This window comes from Phascolarctos cinereus, unplaced genomic scaffold (assembly GCF_003287225.1).
Source record: "Phascolarctos cinereus isolate Bilbo 61053 unplaced genomic scaffold, phaCin_HiC Scaffold_726;HRSCAF=1367, whole genome shotgun sequence".
Classification (NCBI taxonomy): domain Eukaryota; kingdom Metazoa; phylum Chordata; class Mammalia; order Diprotodontia; family Phascolarctidae; genus Phascolarctos; species Phascolarctos cinereus.
Window position 1 is genome coordinate 101,342,518 of NW_027556098.1, and position 18,115 is coordinate 101,360,632.

The 18,115-nt window shown below is 39.5% G+C and overlaps 1 protein-coding gene across 1 annotated transcript in view; it reads left to right on the forward strand.

Annotated features, from left to right (window-relative positions):
* Positions 1–18,115, forward strand: part of PLCXD2 (phosphatidylinositol specific phospholipase C X domain containing 2) — a 95,797-nt gene that overhangs the window by 56,986 nt on the left and 20,696 nt on the right. The window contains exon 2 of the mRNA XM_021007175.1: positions 14,311–14,771. Within this exon, the coding sequence (XP_020862834.1) occupies positions 14,311–14,771 (461 nt within the window). The remainder of the gene's footprint in view (positions 1–14,310; positions 14,772–18,115) is intronic.

Genomic DNA, 18,115 nt, shown 5'->3' on the forward strand with positions numbered 1-18,115 from the left:
TGGATAGAGCACTGGCCCTGGATTCAGGAGGACCTGAGTTCAAATCCAGACTCAGACACATAACACTCACTAGCTGTGTGATCCTGGGCAAGTCACTTAACCCCATTGCCTAGCTCCCCACCCCCCCAAAAAAAGGGAGAGAAGAGAGAATGAAGAACAAACAACAAAAGCCTTTATTTATATTCCCAGTGCTTAACATAGTGCCTGGTACACAGTTGGTGCTTAATAAGTGTTTATTGACTAAATGACTATTACAAACACTGTTAGTGAATACAAGTATCCTTGTCTGGCTATCAGTAATAAGAGAATCATCAGTAATTGTGACAAGACCCATAAGGGGGGGGAGGGTAGGGGAGAGGATATAGAAAAGAAGTTGTACTGCCCTTACCCACCCTCATCTTTATCAAGCTAGTCATGGACATGATCATTTCCTCTACCTCTTTCTTGCTTTTGTTCTCTGGTTGATGCTAGCCTCTTCTCTCTTCTTCAATCTCATTCTTCAAAATCTTTCTCCTTTTTGATCTTTGATTCTTACTATACTGAGGTAATCTGATTTCATTCTTTTTAATGTTTTGTCCCATACTTCACAAAAAAAGATGAAAAGAAATTTACATATTAACTTTGTTGTATATTTAGAAGGAGTAGCAAGTTGTACATGATGGATTTGCAGTTTTGTATACAATCATCTTTTTTTTAATTGTACTATGTTATGGAAATGCTTGTTTTATTCCATAAATTAAAAATTAAAATTACTTCTAATGCCAAAAAAAAGGGAACAAAATAAAATACAAAAAACAAGATGACTTAGCATATCAGCCACTTGTCAAGAGCTGGATATATAAAGTGAGCTGGCTGTTGGACACCAGGGAAGTCAGACAGAATGGATCTACAGCCAGGGGACAGGATTATCTTCGGGGAATAAAACAGGAAGGTTGTCCTGAGGATTAAGTGGCTATATGTTCAAATGGAAGGTTAAAAGGTACAGCGAGTTCAATAAGTGGAATAGCTTATATGTCTATAACATTTTGCTGTAAAATGCTTCTATACATGTTATCTCCTTGGATCCTTACAACAATCTTATGAAGTAGCTTACACAAGTATTATTATCACTGTGCACAAATTAGGCAACTGAGGTTCAGAGTTCCAGAGGTTCTGACTCTACTACCTACTAGTTATATAACCTTGAGCAGAAAACTGAATTCCATGGGCCTCACTGCCCTTATATACAAGATGAGGGAGCTGAACTATATTATCTCTAAGGCCTTGTCCAGCTCCAAAAAGTTTTGAGCCAAAAGTGATGTGCCAAAAGTCACACTGCCTGTGAGTGATGGAGCAGGGACAAGGATCTATTTAGAGCCTTTCATGATCTAGCTGCAATCTATCTTTCTATGCTTACACATTATTCTCCTTCATAAACTCTATGATCTAGCCAAACTGGCTTTCTCGCTGTTCCCCACACATTGATACTCAATCTCCCACCTCCAAGTATTTGCACAGATAGCTTACTGTGCCTGGAATGACCTCTCTTATGACTTCCACTTCTTAGAATCCTTAGTTTTCTTCAAAGCTCAGGTCTAATGCCACCTCCTGTTTCTCCCAATTATCTTGTATTTATGAACGCCTGTTTCTCCTAATTGTGAATGCCTATTTCCCCTTGTATTTGTTTTGTATTCGTTATGTGTATTTTGTTGTTGTTCCGTCATTTAAGTCCCATCCAACCATTTGTGATCCCATTTGGGGCTTTCATGGCAGAGATGCTGGAGTAGCTTACCATTTCCTTCTCATTTTACAGATAAGGAAACTGAGGCAAACAGGGTTAAGTGACTTGCTCAGGGTCACACAGCTAGGAAATGTCTGAGGTTGGATTTGAACTCAGGAAGATGAGTCTTCTTGACTCCAGCCCTGGCACTCTATCCACTGTACTACCTAGCTGCCCCTTTGTGTAGAAAGCTAGATAGAGCATATAGAGATAGAATGTAAACTCTCCTGAGTTCAGGAACTATTTCACTTTTGATTTTGTATCTTGAACAAGGAGCACAGTTCCTGTCACAAAGTATAGGGGACTGATAAATGTGAGCTAATTGATTGATTGATTCTGACTGCTCATAGATGGTCCTTCGTTCATTAACTAGGAAACTGCACAGTGTGAAGTTTACTTATTAACTATAGTTGTGACCACCGAACTTTAACCTCCTCTCTTAGAAACACAAAAGCAAAAAAAAAAAAAAGAAACAAAACAAAAGAAAAAGAAAAAAGGCATTTATATCCTAGGTAAATGTAAACTTTTCCTTGTCACCACCTCACTGGTTGTTATGACTCAGATTATTTTCTCATGCCAATCACATTGTTTCCAAACTATACTATTCTCTAACTAATTTGACTGTGGAATACTTTGAGGCTTGAGATTTTTGAAATTTTCTTTTTATTATTTTTTATTTATTTCATCAAATATTTCCCAATTACATGTAAAACTTTTTTGAGATTCATTTTGAAAAATTTTGAGTTTCAAATTCTCTCCCTTCATCTTGCCCCTCCCCCCATCTTGAGAAAACAAGCAATTTGATTTCAGTTTATACATGTGAAGTCATGCAAAACAGGTTTCCATACTGAGGCTTGAAATTTATTAACGCAACCTATACATTTCAGTTTGGGTTATATAGGATTGTGCCACTCTCCCCTGCTTCACCCCTCCCCCCAGTATAAAGAAGGTCAGAGGAAAATTTTGGAGAAAAATAAAATAAATTAAACCTATTTTAGCACTGAAAAGTAACAACCATACTATTTTTTGATACACATATAATTTCATATTTAATATTTGAAACAGGCAAATATTGAATTAAATTTTTCTCAAGGAGATCCCTAGTCTTATCGTGGGGAAACTAGGGCTCCGAGTAAGAGTTTGGAAAAAATTGCTTGACAAGCTAAGGCATATTTGCCAAAAGCAGTGTTATCTGATAGGATCTACACTACATCACACAGTAATAAGCAATGGTCTTGCTAATTTCTTTCTATTCAAAATTCTCTTCTCTCAGATTCTTCTTGCTTTATCCTTTTTTATAGATGGGTATTGAATATTGGGCATTGTTACTGAATTCCTGGCTCTGTAGCCCAGCCCAGCCCAGATGCCAGAAGCTTTGATCAACCTCGAGGGACCTTATCTAATCAACCTAATAAAAGGGATAATAAAGAAAGCAAGGCTTTCTAATTTGCCTTTCCTATACTCTAGCCATGATTAACCAGTCAAAGGAAAAGAGACATTCCTAAGACATTACTTTGCCTAGCACATACTAAATGTGTAAGAAATGTCTTTTTCATTCATTCATTCACATAGGGGGATGGTAGAGAGGGCTTTTACTTAATTGTAACAAGAGGCAGGCTTCTGACACATGCCAGATGGTTTCAAGATCAAAATCAAAATAATATAACTTTGAAGATTTGAGATAGTACTGACAGACTAAATAAAGGCCTGGAAGGGGACAAGGACATATCTTAAAGGAACAAAGAATTTAGATAAACCTAGGGTTTGAGATGGAGAAAAATAAGCAAAATGTTTGCTTCTTATATATAAAAGTTTGTGTATGGAGATTAAAAAGAAAAAACCCTTCAGATTCATAATCTTTATAATGGGGGGATGGGGTTAGGAAAAGGTAAGAAAATTACTACTAACCAAAATGGGAATCATAGAAAATCTCATAGTTTTAGACTTCTTAAACTTATATAAGCTAAGACAAGGCAGGCTGTGGGGTTGTGGAATTGTAAGCAAGGGGTAAGTTTCACAGGATGCTAGCTGGTTTTGTATAGAGACTTGAAAAGTCTCTGTGCATGGAGAACAACAAAGACTAATTCAGTGTTCAATCCAAAACATCTCCTTTATTTTTTCCCAGAGAGCAACAGAAGGGGGAAGGAGGGGAGGAATTTCACTGTTGTCTCCAAAACACAATGCAGGAAGATAAACCTCACATGGAATTCAGAGAACCACGGGAAGATTTTCATAAACTTGTAAGCTTAAAATAAGGAGATCTGAGAGAATGTACACAATCACTCTCATAATGAAAATAAAAAGATCCCTAAAAGCAAGCTGAGCTTTAAGTAAAAGAAAAATAGATGTTTCCAGAGAACAATTGTTAAATCTCAAGTCCATCTTCTTAGCAGAGGAAAGTGAGGTACTGGGGGAACTAGGTGTTTGAAGGGGTTGACCTACAGAAACCTGTGAACCAGGTTCTGAAATGATTGAGGAGTGATTGACCTAGAGGTCCATAGGTGAGAGCAGTGAAGAACTAGAAGGAAGCTCAGACAAGCAGGATAGCTGTGAAAGTAACATGAAGAATTTCATATGGAATTTTCTTCTTGTACACTGCTGTATACATGCAAATATTTTTTTTAAATTTAAATTCAGAATAAATTTGCCAAAATCTGTCAGAGAGGAAACAGAAAAGGGTTAAGGCTAGAGGGATGGAAAGTTTGTGCCCACCAGCAATCATGATGCCAAGATGTCATCATCTAGGGATCTCCCCTTTTATTCTCATTCTAGCTCTAATGAAACTAGTGGTGGACAGAATAAGGGGGAGGAAGGGGTCATCCCAATACTTTAGTAAGATCACTTTGGTAGCTGAGTGGAGACTATACTGGAGCTGGTAGACACTTGAGACAGGAAGACCTAAGAAAAAAGGAACAACCAAGTATGAGGTGATGAGGGCCTACACCAGGTGGTAGTCGTGTGAGTGGAAGGAAGAGGATGTATATGAGAGGTGTTGTGAAGGAAGAAATGATTAAGACTTAGCAACAAATTGGATACATGGGGTGAATGAGGGTGAGGAGTCAAAGGTGAGGACTAGGTTTGGAGCTTAGGTAACCGGAGGATGGTGGTAACAGGAAAGTTCAGAAAAGGAGATGGTCTGGGAGTAAAAATAATGAGTTCTGTTTTAGATATGTTAAGTGTGAGATGCCTACAGGACATCTAGTTTGAGATACCCAAGAGTCATCCAGGTAGGAAAGCTACAGTGGACCTTGAAAATTTTATAAGACCAGAAAAGGCAAATCAAAGGCAAGACTTGAAAATGGCACATGTGACCTGGCCAGGATGGTGTGCCCCAGAAAGAAAGATTAATTAAAGGAGATTAGTGTGGATCAGAGATCAGGCAGCCCTTGGCAACTGGAGCATTAATATACCCCTGAAATGCAGTCTAACCTGAACTAATTAATACCTAGAAAACCAAGACAGAAAGTATATAGATATCTTAGTCATGGTAAATGCTTAATCAGTGTTTGCTGAATCGAATTGGTGACCAGGAAAATTGAGAGAGTGTGTCATCATTTCAATTAAAGATAAATACAAGAAAAAACTTTGGAAGTGAAACTGAATTGAGATGATAGTAAAATGCTTTGTACTGTGTTAACATATGTCAAATTGAATTTGACAAATAGGGCTTTGTGTCTGTAATCTAACTCCTTATAGAGAGTTTATGTCTAGGTATTTTAGGGAATCCTAGAATCCTAGATGTAGAAGAGACTTTAGCTATCATCTAGTTCATCCCCCTTCATTTTTCAGGTGAGATAATAGAGACACAAAAAGATATAATGACTTTCCCTTTAAAAGTTCATATACCCAGTCAGTGGCTAGACTGGGACTAGAACCCAAATATCCTGACTTTCACTCCCTGTAGTTTTCATTATAATTTGTTTGGAGGCAATGTGGTAGAATGGTGGGTAGAGTGCCCTTCTTAACATCAGAAAAGACAAGAGTTCAAATCCCATCTCTTACTAGAACCATGATGTTGTACAAATCATTTAGTTTTTCTGAGCCTCAGTTTCCCTAACTGTGAAATGTAGATAAATAATACCTGTAGTGCTTACTTTATAGACTTATTAAATTTAATAAAAAAATGCATGTTGATATGCTTTATAAATCCTAAAAAAGAACCATATACATATCAGTTATCATTATACTATTTCCATCACAGTATGTAGTTTTTTGATACCATAAAGAAGTGACTGAACTTGAGTTATGGTGGAGTAAATATATAAGAAAGGAGTAAAGATTCAGGGTCTTAAATTCAAGGATAAGGTGTTTGGAAAAGAAGCTCTAGAGAGATTAGAGAGACTAGAGAGTCTCTTGAAGACTGAATGTTGAGGTGATTGTTTTGGAAGGGAGTAAGGCTGATTGGACAGCTAGGTGACACAGTAGATAGAGTGAGGGGCCTGGAGTGAAGAAGACTCATCTTTCTTAGTTCAAATTTGGCCTCAGACATTTACTAGTTATGTGACGTTGGGCAAATCACTTAACTTTATTTGCCTCAGTTTTTATCTTTAAAATGACCTGGAGAAGGAAATATCAAACCACTTTAGTATCTTTGCCAAGAAAACTCCAAATTGGGTCATAAAGAGTCAGACATGACTGAAAAACAACTGAACAACAACAAAGGCTGATTTCATCACACAATTGTCAGGTACTTTGCATTTTGCAAAACTGTCCCCTGAGCCGCTTTTAAGGAAAACTGTGTAGCTGGGAATATATAGGCCAGCAGCCAAAAAGAAGTGGTTCCTTCCTGGAGTAAAATAATAAATTAGCGCATGTGAGGAGAAAATGTAGAGGGAAGGTTTTGTCTTGGCCGGAGGGAAGATTTTGTCCTCTCATGTTTAGGAGAGAATATTGCTTTCACTGAGAAATTCAATATCCTAATAAAATATCTTTAAAAAAGGAGAAAATTTTGGGAAAATGTTGGAACTGTTGATGTTAATACTAACAACTCACTGGATATTGATTATAAATTCTTAGGCTTAGATTTGTGTCTATCTGCCCATATTTGTTGGGAATTAACTTTATGCCTCAATTTGCCTTGGAAGAAATGGTTAGAGAAGCTAAATAAAGATCATTTTAAACATTTTCCCTTTTAGACCAAGGACATACTTTGGGCAGATCAATCAATAATGACTTATTTGAAGTACCAGAGGCTTACAAAGCCCAGCCTCTTACGACCTGTTTAATATTTGAAAACATGTGGCTGGATTGGCCAACCCACAAGTCAAGGATCGGGCTCCATTTAGCCTACTTCTGCAGATTACTTCCTTGGTCTAGGGGTGGAGAGGGATGAGGAAAGCAGTTCCCCTTCCCTCCCCTGAGCTTTTCTGTGAATTATGACAGTCATCACCCTTCATCTCCTATATCCTGTTCATTTTACACTGAGTATCACGTGCTGTCCCTGAGCATCCAGAACAGGTCCTGAGAGCCTCATTGTGTCACATTTTAGTGCATGACTCAGACACTTAGAAGAAGTGTTGAAGGTCATCAACAGTTCTCTCTCTGGGGAGGGGCATGGGCACAACTCCAAGAGAAAATACCAGAAGGGAGTTCCTCTGCTCTCTCTGCTTTCCCTGATGCCCAGGGAAAGACTGCCTTCAATAATAAATGCTGGTTGAATTGAATTGAACAAAGTATTATTTCCAGTATTGTATGGTTGCACTATTAATAAAATCCATAAAGGAGGAGTGAGACCTGGTTGTTCATGGAAGCTTTAATGTATTAATAATGTATCTCTGGGTGAGGAAGTGTAACAATTTCCCATCATCCTGTTACCTCAAGCTCTTCTCTGTCTCTTCTCTGTCGCCATCAAACCTGCCTGAGAGAGTGGCCTCCCCCACCCCACCCCCACCCCTGCCATAATTGTGTTCTGGCCCTCCCCTCTTTCCCTTCTGCAATTAAGCATACCATTCACCTGGGATCTGTGATAGATATTTCACTTCCATTTTTTAATTAGAATTTTGAGGCTGATTTGTTTCTCCATCTCCTTCCTATTTTTTCTACCCCCCTTCCTGCTGCATTGGTAGTAAATCCCAGCCTCCTGTTTCCCTAGTCCCTGTTATTAGGAATACTGCATATAATTCACCTCTTTCTATACTATCCCCATGGAGTACAAGTCTACCCTTCCCTAATCTTCTCAGCTTTTCTCCCCTCCACTGTACCTTCTGGAAACTCTTCTTTATTGTTACTGAACTTTCTTTCATTCTTGAACTCACCCAGCCTTCTGGTGAAAACACTCCATCCTCACTACCATCCCCAACATCAGCTGTTTTCTTGTCTCAAGGCCCCATTTTCGAAGCATCAAGAAGAGCACTCAGCAGACTTCATTGTATGTGGTGTTTCCCTTGCGAGAAGGTGCAGTGACCCCTAAAGGGCAGATACCATTTTGTTTTTGGATTGTGGGGACAGAGAGAAAGATGACCTTAGAATTAGGAAGACTTGGGTTCTTATTCTGCTGCTGGCTTCACGATCCTGGACAAATCACTTAACTTCTCAGTGGCCAGAGAAAGTATTGATCTGCATTGGCAAAGGAAGTTCCTTGCTGAGGATGCTCCCTGCGAGAAGGAAATCGTAGGTTTTATTTATTTATTTTAATATGCAATGCCTAACATATGGTAAATGCTTAATAAATGCTTGTTGTGCATTGATTGGTTACCACTTTGAGATCTTTGATATTCCCATTCTATACCTATAGTCAATCAACACCTCTCTTCCAAGTTCTTAACATCTGATTATGTCATCCTATCTAAATCTTTGCTAATGCCTACAATGTCACCTTCTTCATTGACTAAATCTTTTAGCTGCTATCTGAATGATATTTCCCTACCCTTGTTGTTATCACCCATGGTGTCTTTAATATTCATTTACTAAATACTCTGGTCCAGGGGTAGGGAACCTGCAGCCTCAAGGCCACATGTAGCCCTCTAGGTCTTCAAGTGCAGCCTTTTGAGACTGAATCCAGAACAACTTGGATTCAGTCAAAAGGCTGCACTTGAGGACCTAGAGTACTACATGTGGCCTCTAGGCCACAGGTTCCCCACTCCTACTCTGGTCCCTTCTAATATTTTGGACTTTCAGTTTAACAACCTCTTTAATTCCAATAGCCTTCGTCTTCACTCTGCTTTAGCCACCTCAAACCTCAGTATTATTCTAAATTGTTCTCCCTTCAATTTCTTGGAATCAGAAATTCCCCTTTGGTCATAGCCTCCTAACCTTCCACTTCTCCTACTTCCTCTCTTCTCCCCAATTTGTTCTTCACCTTCACAATGACCCAAAATACCTTTTAAAATCCCCTCTGTTTTACCTTTACTTCCTTCCCTTCACAATTAATTAATATAGTCCACTAGCAGTGAGACATTTTGCATCCCAGAGCCACTTGACTTCTTGTTTTTATCTTGTTCACACCTTGCAGTCCCTAAACCAGGATTGACCCTACCTTACTCATTTCTATTCCTACATCTAAGCTCTAGAGGACTTTAGGAAAAATTCGTTTGTCCATGCTGAGTTATCCCACCTTAGGTGAGCCCTTATTGGTAAATGGCAATTCTTCTGTTCATTTCTGATTTGTTCCCACAGATTAGTTGCAATGAACCATCTTTCTCGGGTCTCCCAATTCTACACTGATGGCCTGGAACTTTACTGAGATCATCTACACTGAACTCTTTTATCTCTCCCTCCTGTATGCCTCTCTATGTCCTCCCTCCCTTCTCACCTTCACCTTTCCAGTTGCAGAGGAGGTGGCCTTCTCCTTGCCAATCCCTTGCCTTCCCTTCCACTTTTATCCTTGCCTCCATTACCTTCTTTCTCCAGAGACTCTCTATTACCTCCAAAATCAAATATAAAATCCTCTGTTTGGCTTTTAAAGCACTTTGTAACCTGACTCCTTCTTACTTTTCCAATCTTATTTATACTTTACTCCCCTCAACATATTGTGTGATCCAGAGATATTGGCCTCTTCGTGGTTCCTTGCATGACACTCCATTGCCCAATTTGGCACGTTTTCAGAGGCTGATCCTCCTATCTGACATCCTCTCACCCCTCATTTTAATCTCCTGGATTCCTTCAGATCCCAACTAAAATCCTACGTTCTGGAAGAAGTGTTTCCAAATTCCTTTCACTTTTAGTGCTTTATTTCTAAGATTCTCTCTAATTTATTACGTATATATCCTGTTCGTACATAGTTTGTTTACACATCATCTTCCCCATTAGAATATGAATTCCTTGAGAGTAGGAACTATTGGATTTTTTTTTTGCTTTCTTTGTATCCCCAGTGCTTAACACAGTGCCTAGCATATAGTAGGCACTTAATAAATGCTTATTTATTGACTGCCTAATTAATTTTGGGGTTTTTTTTGGGCGAGGCAGTTGGAGTTAAGTGACTTGCCCCGGGTTACACAGCTAGTGAGTATCAAATGTCTGAGGTCACATTTGAACTCAGGTCCTCCTGACTCCAGAGCCAGTGCTATTCATTGCGCCACCTAGCTGCCCCTGGCATATTAATTTTTATGAGACCTGTTCTACCTTCAATATCTTCTTGACTGTAGGCTCTTTTCCCTCTGTCTACAAATATGCTTAGTACCCCTTAGCCTAAAGACAAAACAAAATGAAATGAAAAAAACAACCACCTTTCTCTGGCCCAAACACTACCACCACTCTCTAGCTGCTGTCCTTAATCTCTTCTTCTCTTCATTGCTAAACTTATAGAAAGAATACTTTATGTTTGCTGATTTCATTAACTACCTCATTAACTACTCACTCTTCAAGGCCTATAGTTTGGATTCTATACTTACCACTCTCCTCAAATTGCTTTCTCCAAGGTCACCAAATGCCTCTTAATTAACAAATCCAATACTTTTTTTTCCCCTGACTCCTCATACCCCTTGACCTCTCTTCAATGGTTAACATAGTTATTGATTTTTTTCTTCTTAATGCTTTCTTCCCTTTGCTTCTAATACATTGCTATCCCTGGTTTTCTCCCTCCTTGACTGTTCCACATCTGTTTCTTTTCTGTTTCATCTTCTCCCTCCTGCCCCTGAAGGGCTGGTGTCACCCAAGGCCTTGTCCTCAGTCCTCTTGTTTTGTGCCTCTACCCTATACTCTCTTTGTGACTCATTTGCTTCTATAACTTCCATAACTTTTTAGGCAGATCAATCCCAAAACCATAACTCAAAACTGAAGCTCTTCTCTGAGTCCTTCTACATTTCTAGCTGTTGTTATTAGACATTGCCATCTGAATGTCCCAAAATTAATTCATGATCTTCCCTCCAAAACTCATCTATCCCCTCAGTTTCCCTTTTTTCTCTTGATGGCACACCATCCCATCAGTTAAGCTAAGTTTGAAACTTCAAAGTCACCTTTAATTCTTCCTTTTCCCATTGTGGTATAGTAGGAGTGACTCAGGCCAGTCTGGTTGTTCTGGTTCAGAAGAGGAGTGAAATAAGACTCATAAATTGTTTTGTGATTGGCAAAAAGAGGTTTACTTAGCCATAGAATAGAAAGAATATTCATCAAGGATACAGCATTGATTCAGTTAAATATAGATTCCCTACCTCTTCATTGGAAACACTGGTCAAACCTGAGGACAGTTTCTGATTCCTTATGGGCTGACTTTTGCATTTAGGTATTAGAAAAATATGATAGTGGTTTGAATCTTGGGACTCTGGACCAATGGTTTTGAAACCTTCTAAGGAAAAACCAGCCTAGCCTGATAGGTGTCAGATAGATGTCACTCTTGCAACAGTCAATGGTCAAAGTCCTAAGAGTTCTACCTCCATAATACCTCTTCACTCATACCACCATCATGCTAGGTCAATGACTCTTTTCACCTCTTACCTGAACCATTGGAATAGCTGTTTTTAAGGTGCCTCTACCTCTAATATCTCCTTTCTCTAGTCCATTCATCACATAATTGTTAAGATATTCTTCTTAATTCATAAGTCTGATACTTTCATTCCTCTGCCCCAAAACCTTCAATGGTTCCCTATGACCTGTAGAATAAAATATAAACTTATTACCCTAGCATTTAAGACCCTCCACAATTTACCTTACATACACACAATATTATCTCCTAATACCATTCTTCATTTTCTACATTCAGTCCAAAGTATACAACTAGATTTGCCTTATACTCTCTTGTCCCCCATACCTAAGAACATATCCAGTTCATATCTTTTCACATTGAAATCCTCTTCTTTCAAGGCCCAGCATAGCTGATATTTCCTCCATGAAGTACTCTAACCCCCTACCTAAAAGTGATCACTCCCCATATTTTCTTATATTGCCTTCCTAGGATTTCTCCTTTTCATTTATTATGCTCTCCTTTATATTGTGCTCATTTGTGAACAGGCCATGTTTCCTCTATTCAACTGTGAATTTCTTGTGAGAAATGAACATTGAAACTGTTACCTTTGCAGTTTAAGAACTTAGCATGGTTTCTTGCAATTGGTGGATATCTTGGTTGAATTGAATACAAGGATTTCACTGGTAGAAAAGAAGTAAACATCTCCATTTGTCCATTAATAGTTATTTTATTTAAATATGTAATGTATATTTATTTATTAGTATCATCTGTTTTTGTGTCACCTACATTTACCAATATATTCCTTCTATCCCTTGCCCAGAGAGCTATCTCTTAAGAAAAATTTAAAAAGAGAGGGGTAAAAGGTAAAAAGTGCTGCATACTTCAAGCCCAGTGTATTTCCAGGTCATCTTATCTATCAGAATAAGTGCTCTGACTGCCTTAAGCAAAGGTACTCTATCACTACAAATCCCCCTCCAATCCCCCAGGAATGTTCAAAGTAGTGTACCCTTTATTAACAAAATGCCTTTTGGAATTCTGGCATTTGCAGCAGAACCCATACTGAACAATAGAGCTATTGGAAGACCTACCTACCCCCAACAGGGGCTCTAGTTCCCTTTCCCCGCTACTGTAGTTGCCCAGAACTCACTGGGTTGCTTGACTGCTCACACGATTTGAATAAGATGAGAGCCCCCAGCTCCATTCCTTCCAGTGAGATAGAAGACTACCAGTCCTTACCACCTTCATTTCCATTGCCTCCTAAGATCCTCTAGGTTTTACAATGTGCCCTGCTTCTGTACTCTGCAGATATCCGGTACTGTCATCTTATCTCCCATAGTAACCTAAGGCTCTCTGACCTTGACCATTAGCTCTGTTAAGATTTTGGGGCTTTTCAGTCTGCCCCTAAAGAAGCGGTTTCTTTTACATGTTGTCTCCCACAATAAGATAGAGGGCTCCTTGAGAGCAGGAACTATCCTACTTTTTCTTGTTTTGGCTAGGCAATGGGGTTAAGTGACTTGCCCAGGATCACAGCTAGTAAGTGTCAAATGTCTGAGTCCAGATTTGAACTCAGGTCCTCCGACACCAGGGCCAGTACTCTATCCACTGTGCCACTACTTGCCCCCATCCTGCTTTTTGTATTTCCAGAGGCAGTTGGTGGTCCAGTGGATAGAGTGCTGGGCCCTGGATCAGGAAGACCTGAATCCAAATCCAACCTTAGATGCTTCCTAGGAGTGACATTGGACAAGCCACTTAACCTCTCTTTGCCTTAGTTTCCTCAACTATAAAATGAAGATGAGAGTGGAACCTCCCTCGCGGGATTGTTGTGAGGATCAAATGAGATAGTGTCTGTAAAAATGCTTAGCCCAGTGCCCAGCACATAGTAGGTATCACATCAATGATTGCTCCCTTCCTTTCCCCCAGTGTTGGCACACAGTAGGCACTTGATAATTGCTCATTCATTCATTCATTGTAGGAAGGTCACCATATTCAGACTCAAAGGTCATTGGCCCTGTCTCAGATCTGCCACCTGTTGTCTGTGTGACCTTGTGAAAGTGAACTTCATCTCTCAGGACCTTACTTTCTTCATATGTAGAGTGACAGGGTTCAACTAGATGATCTCTGAAGTTCTTTCCATCTCTAGATCCTGTGATTAGAGGCGGATGAGGGGAGAAGAAAAGATTGCTTGTTGTTGTTGTTCAGTCATGCCCAACTCTTCATGACCTCATTTGGGGTTTTCTTGGCAAAGATACTACAGTGGTTTGCCATTTCCTTCTCCAGCTTGTTATACAAATGAGGAAACTGGGGCAAACAGGGTTAAGTGACTGGGTCAGGGTCACACAGCTACTAAGTATCTGAGGCCAGATTTGAACTCTCATCTTCCTCACTCCAGGGCCGACACTCTATCCATTGTACCACCTAGTTGCCCCTAAGAAAAGATTAGTATGCTAGATAATGCCAGGGCCTTTTTTTATTTTAATTTTTTTTTTTTTTGCTTTTTGGTGAGGCCATCAGGGTTAAATGATTTGCAATGGGTCACACAGCTAGTAAATGTCACGTGTCCGAGGCCAGATTTGAACTCAGATCCTCCTGGGTCCAAGGCTGGAGATGCCAGGGCCTTTTATCCCTCTGGGGGGGCGGAGAGCACATTGACTATGAGAAGTATATATCTACTGCTTTCATCACTTATCACCTGTTTTATGCTTTCTTCCTTTAGGGTCCCATGATTCTTTCAGCTACTGGGTAGATGAAAAGTCTCCTGTGGGACCAGACCAAACCCCAGCTATCAAGCGTCTTGCCAGGGTCTCCTTTGTGAAAAAGCTGATGAAGAAATGGTCCGTTACGCAGAACCTGACGTTCAGGGAGCAGCTAGAGGCAGGGATTCGCTACTTTGACCTGCGTGTGTCATCCAAGCCTGGTGATACTAACCGGGAGATCTACTTCATCCATGGTCTTTTTGGCATCAAAGTCTGGGATGGGCTGATGGAGATCAACTCTTTCCTCACACAACACCCCAAAGAAGTTGTCTTCCTGGACTTCAACCACTTCTATGCCATGGATGATGCCCACCATGAATACCTGATTCGACGGATCCAGGAGGCATTTGGAACCAAGCTCTTCCCATCTGAGAGAGTGGAGAATGTGACCCTGAATACTCTATGGGAGAAAAAATGCCAGGTGGGTAGAAGACACTGAGTAGTGTTTAGAAGGTTTTAGAATGGGAAAGGTGAGAGAAAGGAATAAGCATTATTAATGCCAGGCACTGTGCTAAACATTTTTACAAATATTATCTCATTTGAGTTTCACAACAACCCTGCAAGGTAGATGCTATTTTCATCCCCATTTTTCAGTTCAGAAAACTGAGACAAACAGGTTAAGTGACTCACCAAGAGTAACACAGCTAAATCTGAGGCCAGATTTAGCTCAGGCTCTCCCAGCTCCAAGGCCAGTGCTGTATCCACTGCACCACTCAGCTGCCCCCCAGATTCATAGGCCAATCCAACGCACATCTGTTTACTCATAGGTCTGGACGTGTTTAGGACATTGGGTTTAAGAGGTATGCAACCAAGGGTCGCCTTAGGTTGACTTAAGGTCTTTGATAGAATGCTGTAATGAGACTGAAAACAGTGATATTCAGAGAGGGCTTGATTTTCTAGCCTTTCCCCTTCCTTTTGAAATAGAAAACATATGCCAAGTGTTGTCCCCTTTGTCACAGATGGTTTAATATAAACATCAAAGCAAATGGTCAAGGAATATGAAAAGAAAAATTGTAAATTATTCATAATCATTTGAAAAAAATTGTTCCTCACTGATAACAATAAAGAACCAAAAAAGATACAAATTAAAATAACCTTGAAATTGTACCTCATTCCAATCAGATGGTTGAAAAAATATTAAAGATAATGAAACCCAGTACTGGCAGGTTTTGTCAGGTTTACTCATTTGTTGCCATGGCATTACAAACAGAATTTCTTTGGTGAACAATCTAGCAATACATAATAGAAACTGCAAAAACAATCATACGCTTTTACCTAATAATTACATCATTGGGAATATATCCTAATAATGTGATCAAAAATAAAAACAAGAAAATACCTATATGTTCAAAGATTTTTGTACTAGCATTATTTGTAATTGAAAAAATATATATAGGCCAGTGCAATACATAGGACAGCTGGTTGGCACAGCAGACTGCTCTAGGCCTGGAGTCAGGAAGACCTAAGTTCAAATCCAGCTTCAAACACTTACTGTGTGACCCTGGGCAAGTATTTAACCATGTTTGCTTCAGTTTCCTCATCTGTAAAATGAGTTGGAGAAGGAAATGGCAAACTATTATCATTGCCAAGAAAACCCCAAATGGTGTCACAAAGAGTTGGACCTGACTAAAGTGACAGAAAGACAACAAAGCCACACAGACATGTTTATCCAAAAGACACGTCTAAGATATTGGACATAAACAAAATGTGCACCCTAAACAGCTTTAGGGATCCCCTTGGACTATAAATTATGATAGAGACCAAGGTGAACAAGTCCCAGAATAAAATAGGTGTTGCTTACCTATCTGACATTCCAAGTTAATTTGAATAGCATAGCCAGCAACAGCTGTAGCTGAAGTTCATCTCTGGTGCCCTCTCACCTTCCCCCATTAGTGTTCCATCTGCCTCCTAACTTGTGTGGCTGACTATCGTCCTCATCACTGCCCGCCACCATCTGCACAAACTCAGGAGCCCCCTTATGTCTCAGTCTCAACATCAGCTGGAAGTCAAATAATCTTTATCGAGGTGCTGTTAATTACCTTGTTAACTGATAAAGACCGAATCTATCATCTATCCATTAGTTGTTGTTTTTTTTAAGTACTCTTTATGTTCTCCTTATCAGAGATGAAAACATAGGCATGGTTGGGATGGAGGGCGGGGGAAGAATAAGGAAGAAAAGCCCATTCTGCAGAAGCCCAAGACTACGAGGACCTAATAATGCTAACATTTACGTTGTTGTTGCTGCTGCTGAGTCATTTCAGTTGTGTCTGACTCTTTCATGACCCAATGTGGAGTTATCCTGGCAGAAGCACTGCAGTGGTTTGTCATTTCCTTCTCTAACTCACTTTACTTTACAGATGAGGAAATTAAGATAAACAGGGTTAAGTGGCTAGTAAGTGTCTGAGGCTAGATTTGAACTCAGGTCTTCCTGACTCCAGGACTGGTGCTCTATCCACTGTTCCACCTAGCTGCCCCAACATTTATATAGGATATTTAATGTTTGCAAAGTGTTTTACATACAGTGTTTCATTTGGTCTCCAAAACAACATGTGAAATACTAGTATGAGATACATTTTACAGATGGGGAAACTGAGGCTAAAAGAAGCCAAACGATTTTCCCAGGGACATAGCTATTAAATATCTGAGGGACAATTCAAAAGTGACCCTTTCTAATTCCAAGTACTGCATGCTACCCACCCCGCCACCTAGTGGCTCCATTTAGATTGTCCCTATTTTGCACGGCTAAAGGACTCAGTCCTGCCATTTCATACCAGAAGCTTTCCAGGATTCTGTATCCCCATGGCAATGAAGAAATGTCACTGCCACCAATCTTTTTGCCCCTCCACATCCACTGTCAATGGAAAACAAACAAAATATTTATTAACAATGGTAATAAATATTTCACGTTCCTTTATTTTTTTTTCTATCATACAAAGTGTTTTTAACTCACAATACCTTTGAGATAATCAAAGCAGAAGGCATTATTCATGCTCTTGAGAGATAAATCTGCTGAGATTTGGAGAGGTTAAGTGCTTTCTTTCAAAGTCACAAAGGTAGTAAGTCATAGAGTCAGGACTAGGTGCTTTTTAAAAATACTACCTCCTGATAGATTGCTTATGCCTGATCTAAAGTACAGCTGCTATAGGAGGATCTGTTCTGAGACTTCTCTTGGGTTCCAGGTAGTTTCAAGGTAGGTTCAACTCCTATAGAGAAGGGATTTTTACCTGTATCTAGGAATAGTCATCGGCAGGGAAAGCCCAGTTCACTGAGGAACCTGTTAAATATACCTTCTTATCCAGGTCTGGATCTTGCTGTCTTCAGAAGAGGATGCAGGCCTAATGAAAATTTGCTTTGATTTGATAGGTTGATATCAGGTTATTGGGGAAAGACACATTCAGACAGAGCCTAGTTTACCTAGCTTTTCCTCATCTTTTTTCAGATTTTATAGGCCAGCTATTGATCATTTGTTCACAGATAGATTAACAGAAGCTTCCGAATAAATGGTTAAAAAAAATAAGCAGACAATTTTCAAGAGAGAAAAGACAAATTGTTCCTAATAATTGAAAACATGTTCAATGTCTAATAATAATAATAACTAGAGATATAAATAAGAATGACTTTGTGGTACTACTTCACACCAATTAAGCTAAAAGAAAGTAAAAGCAATGTAACTCATTGGTGGTAGGATTATGGAGAAACACAGACATTCATTCCTACTGGTATTGCAAATTAGTAGAATTTTTTTTAAACAGACTGGCAATACAC